Below are 5,127 nucleotides of genomic sequence, written 5' to 3' on the forward strand. Positions count from 1 at the left end.
ATGTGGCGAGAATCTTCAACTCCATCAACATCACCGTCATCAAATATGTCATCTACAGCAATGACATTAACATCAACAACAACAACATCAACATCGTTGACCACACTAATCAACAGTTACAAATCCACTGCGTTTGAATATTCGCATTTACTTGGTGCTCACAATTACGATCATCATCTTCCTTATAAAAACGAAATCATATACAGTAACAACAACAACCACAACAACAACATCAACAACGATGTTAATGACGACATCAATAATAACAATCACCTATTTTGTAATGACAACAACTTTGAAAGCAGCAACAAACCTGAGGACAACATGAACCATTTTTATAACCGTGTTAATCTAAATGATTACCTACACTCGCAGAATTTTGCGCCAGTATTTCACTCATCACCTACAGACCTTTACAACAACAGCAACAACAGCAGCAACAATAACATCAACAACAAAAGCAGCAACAACAACAGCATTCACAACAACAACAACAACAACATCATTCACACCAACCAAACAACATCTTTTTCTGCCCAGCTCAACGACCCTGACGATGATTGCGTTAGAAATGCCTTCGTCAAATCAACAACGTTTTTCAGCCCATCAAACTACAACAACAACAGCAACAACAATTTTGATCCCGATGAAGAAGAAGATGAGGATGATGAAGATGGTGATGATGATGTGGATGAAATCCATTGCAACATTATTAAGAACAACAAGATTATTATGAAATCCGATCGTGATTTGAAAGACATTAAAACTTTAAATAACGCAAACAGTAACAACAACAACAACTTTAAAATGTACAACAACACCAATCTTCACAACGTCAACCACAACAGCCAGAGCCACAACAGCCACAACCACAACAGCCACAAAAACAAACCAAACGAAATGGCACAACAGAAAACCAGTAACACTATTTTATGACATCAACTCACATTTAATCGCAATCCGAGACTCAATTTTGTTGTTACGTTTGCAATGATCTTCCATATTTTCATTTTTGGAAACTCTCATTTAGTTATATTAATTATTCAACAAAATATACTTATTGTCATTTTAAACCGTTCAGTTTCAAGTGTTTTATTCGTTCGTTGTTAATTTATCGGTAATATTTACAACGTTTTCAAAAAAATGACTAAGGATTGGATAGCTAACTAGAATGAAATTTCTAATCAAGCGATTCTTGTACATCTGGATGAAGATGGATATATATAAATATATGAAATGACTTTTATTTTTACTTAATATTTCGTGGTTTATTTATTTCTAATTTGATAGTTTGCTGATTGACGGTCAGTTGAATGGATGGTCAGTTGAATGGATGGTCAGTTGAATGACTGGTCAGTTGAATGGCTGGTCAGTTGAATGGCTGGTCAGTTGAATGGCTGGTCAGTTGAATGAATGGTCAGTTGTTAAAGTGACGATAAAAACATGTTATATTAATAAGCATGTACAATGTAAATTTTCAATAACAAGATTTAATGATGATGATGAAAATTGTTTTGTGGGTTATTTAGAAATATTCTGTCCACGAAGTGTTTTTATTTCAAGTTTGAAAAAAATTATTTGTTTGCAGTTTAATCTCGAATTTTTTTAAATATTTTTTAAACGTCTTTGTTCTCAATTCTTGTAATTGATTTTATTTCAAATTACACTTCATGTCACAGACTTCATTTACGATTAAGCGAACTGCAATAAAAATTATTCAAACTAACAACACTAACTGATTCGAAAATAAAATTAAAATATAACAACTAATTTAGCAAAACCACTTCGTTATATAAATATTAATAAAAAAATAATTTTATTGAAATTTTAAAATATTCCTTAAAGATGGAGAAGCATAAACACTTCAAAGTTACTCGATCATTTTACGTTTCTCTCTCTCTCTGTGTTTGTCTCTCTCCCTCTCTCTGTTTCTCTTTATTTTTGTCACTATCTCTCAATATTTTTGATTCTTTCCTTTTTTTTGTTTAATTCATTCATTCGCTCGCTAGTAAGTAGTTAGTAATGTAATTTGAGACAACTATCATCCGAATTTTATAATTTTTATTTTACAAGGTCATCATCATCTTCATTACCATCCTCCATGCATCGCATTATCAAACTGCTGACGAAGGTCGTGCGGTATGTTTTGCATTCCGTATGCGTTTTGTATGCATTCCGTATGCGTTTGTATGTTCCGTGTATACATCTTGGATGCATCATGTACATATTCTGTATGTGTTCTGTGTACAACCGTTCCATTATGTTAGTATGAATTTGCGCAAAAAATGTACACACACACACACACACACAACACACACACACACACATGAACGCAAAGCGATTGTAAACAAAAGTTAAGTACTTGAAAATGTCTCCATCGATCTCAATACGTTTCGATAGATGGCAGGGTAGAACTGAGCAAACATTGTGCGTTGCGTAACTGTTGTTATTTTATTTACTCATTTATTTATAGCAGAGCTTTGCGCGTAAATTTAAAAGCAAATATGCGTCTGCTGAAACATCTGCTTGCCCGTCCGTCGTCTTTGTATCAATCAATCAAGTTTTTTAATTTAAACTTAATAACTATCTGCATGTTAGGTAAGTAAAAAAGTTAAAAAAACATCGTTAATGAACTGAAAAGAGGGAATTTTTATAAATCTGATTTTTCTAGAGCTGCGATCTTAATTTCATGTGTAGTTTCGGTTTCTAACTGTATAAAAATGAGTGGCGGTCTGTAATGGAAACTTTCAGAATGGGTCAAAAAATTGTGGCATACTTTATGGGCTGTTTTGAGAAGTTTTGACAGTTTATGTTAAGGTGCCGAAAAAACACAAAAAAGCTTGACACACTTTGTGCATAGTAGTCATTGAGAAAACCATTAAAAATGATTTTTTACTTTTTTAAATCTGTATAATGTATTACATTATTTACTTGTTTAATTAAATGTAATAATTAATTTAAATATTCGCAACATTTATCCTAATATACTATATTAGTATTTTCGTCACTGTTTGATACTCTCAAAAAATTAACTTTAAATAAACATGTTAAGTGACTGCATGTAAACAAAACGACGTACAAATTTATATAAAAATAAATTAAATGAACACAAATTGAAGAGATGGATTCGATTGAAATAACAAAAAATAATCAGAAAATGTTTTAAAGGCACTATTAAACATAAAATTTCACTGACTATCCCATTCTTCAAAATTTATTTTAATTATAAAAATACAAAAAACAATGCTGTTTTTGTTGAAAAGATACACGTCGAAAATAAGTCTTGCTTGCACGAAACGAAAATATTAATAACATTTCATTCGCTAACTCATTATTTTCCATACAACCCAGCCGAATGGCATGCTATCTGCAAGTTCAACCATAGTTCATTGCTCTACTTTTAACATAACATGACTGTAACATAACATAAAATAATGGACTCAAACTCAAAATTCGACTTGCCCATATTTAAAATTTAATGAAACAATATAAGCAATTAATTTAATTAAGTACTATGCATGCACGTATGAAATGGCAATTATACATGTAAATAATGAAAGATATAAAGTTGCAAAGCAGCAGCAGTCATGTGATCGTAAACCAAGTTTAAATCTCTCATCGAAACATACAATCTCATTTGAAAAAGAATCACACTATCAACTTCAAACATACCAACTGTCAATTTGTTTTAAACCATCACACATCTGTTGAGGAATCTTTTCCAATTTTCTTCTTGTCTGACCTCACTGAGTCTAGTTTGGGATTTTTGATCTTATAATCTGTCGTCACCACACAGAACTCTGATGTATGAAGAAAACCATTTATAGGTGCATGTCGTTGGCGTCCATACTCTACTATATCCCACTCACTCTGGCAGTCCTTATTTATATTTTTATTCACTAGAGCAGCAGGATTCAAATCTCCAAGCACGATGTCCGCTATAAGCTGTGCTACACACTAGCTAAAAAATAAATGAATATTTTGGGGGTGTATTGAATTTTATGAATTTAAATTCTTTAAATTTATGAATGACTTTAGACTGTTGATATATCGTTATAAGAAGATCAATATGATAGGTTAGTAACCCAATAAATGCATCAAATAAATCTAAAAAATTAAGAAAAAAATATTTACTTAACTATTTATTAGTAAAAAGTGGATATGGTGGTATACGTATGCTTGTAAATGGAGATGGCATTGAGAGGATGTCACATGTTGAGAGGTGGTGTGGTCGGTTATGGTTAGTCATCAGTCAAGTGTTAACATTGGATGTTGAAAACGGCTGACTGCTTGTCCAGTTTGCTTTTTATCTATCTATCCGTCTGCCTGTCTACCTGTCTGTCTATCTATTTATCTCTCTGTCTGTCTATCTGTTCTTCCTATTTATTTATTTACATATCTATCTACTAACCTATCTGTGGGGGTCTGTTTGTTCATTATCTCAAAAAGTATTGGATTTCTTTAACTATAATACGATATTTATTTAATAAGGAAACCGTTTTGTTGGCTTTCATTGTTACGCGTTTTATACCATCCTTTGTGGCTGGTGCTTCAACAAATGTTTTGGATTTTGTTCCATTTTATTCAGTTCTCATTAGTCATAGATTGTTTTTAAAATTTGTTCTCTTTATTTAATTATTAAAATAATTTATTGAAAAAAAAACACAAAGCGTAATTTGGGACTCTACAAAATATGTATATTCATATATATTAAACATTTATCTAACATCAAGCTATCAGTCACACGTGCTGAATAACTTCTATTCAGATATGACATAGTTTTCAATGTTGCTGCAAATAAATTAAAAAGTCGACAGCCAGTCCATTAAAAACCAACCCCAGTAACTCAATTAAGGAGGTCAGAGAGGATGATAATTGTCTCTACAACGAGTTAATGAATAGGATAAATATAATAGATTCGAGTGTAAAGTGCGTTTAATCATTGTTATGTTGTAATAGCATTCTGCATGGGCAAAATTCATAAATGTTTAATTGCTTGTTAAGTAGTTTTAACTTCGTATGTCTCCCTATGTCACAGTTTATTCCAAGAGATCATAAGACTGGCCAATGTCAGCAAAACGCAGACGTTGTACATTTGTATGTAATTGTATGGAACACATTTATGGC

General features: G+C 31.9%; 1 protein-coding gene across 1 annotated transcript; it reads left to right on the forward strand.

The window, feature by feature from the left end:
* HELRODRAFT_161473 (hypothetical protein) lies at positions 1 to 936 on the forward strand (the record flags this gene model as incomplete). Its single annotated transcript, XM_009021389.1, has 1 exon — positions 1 to 936. One exon carries the CDS (start codon positions 1 to 3, stop codon positions 934 to 936), a length of 936 nt encoding a protein of 311 aa, XP_009019637.1.
* Between the last annotated feature and the right edge of the window lie 4,191 nt (positions 937 to 5,127).

The sequence above is a fragment of the Helobdella robusta genome (assembly GCF_000326865.2).
Source record: "Helobdella robusta unplaced genomic scaffold HELROscaffold_3, whole genome shotgun sequence".
Classification (NCBI taxonomy): domain Eukaryota; kingdom Metazoa; phylum Annelida; class Clitellata; order Rhynchobdellida; family Glossiphoniidae; genus Helobdella; species Helobdella robusta.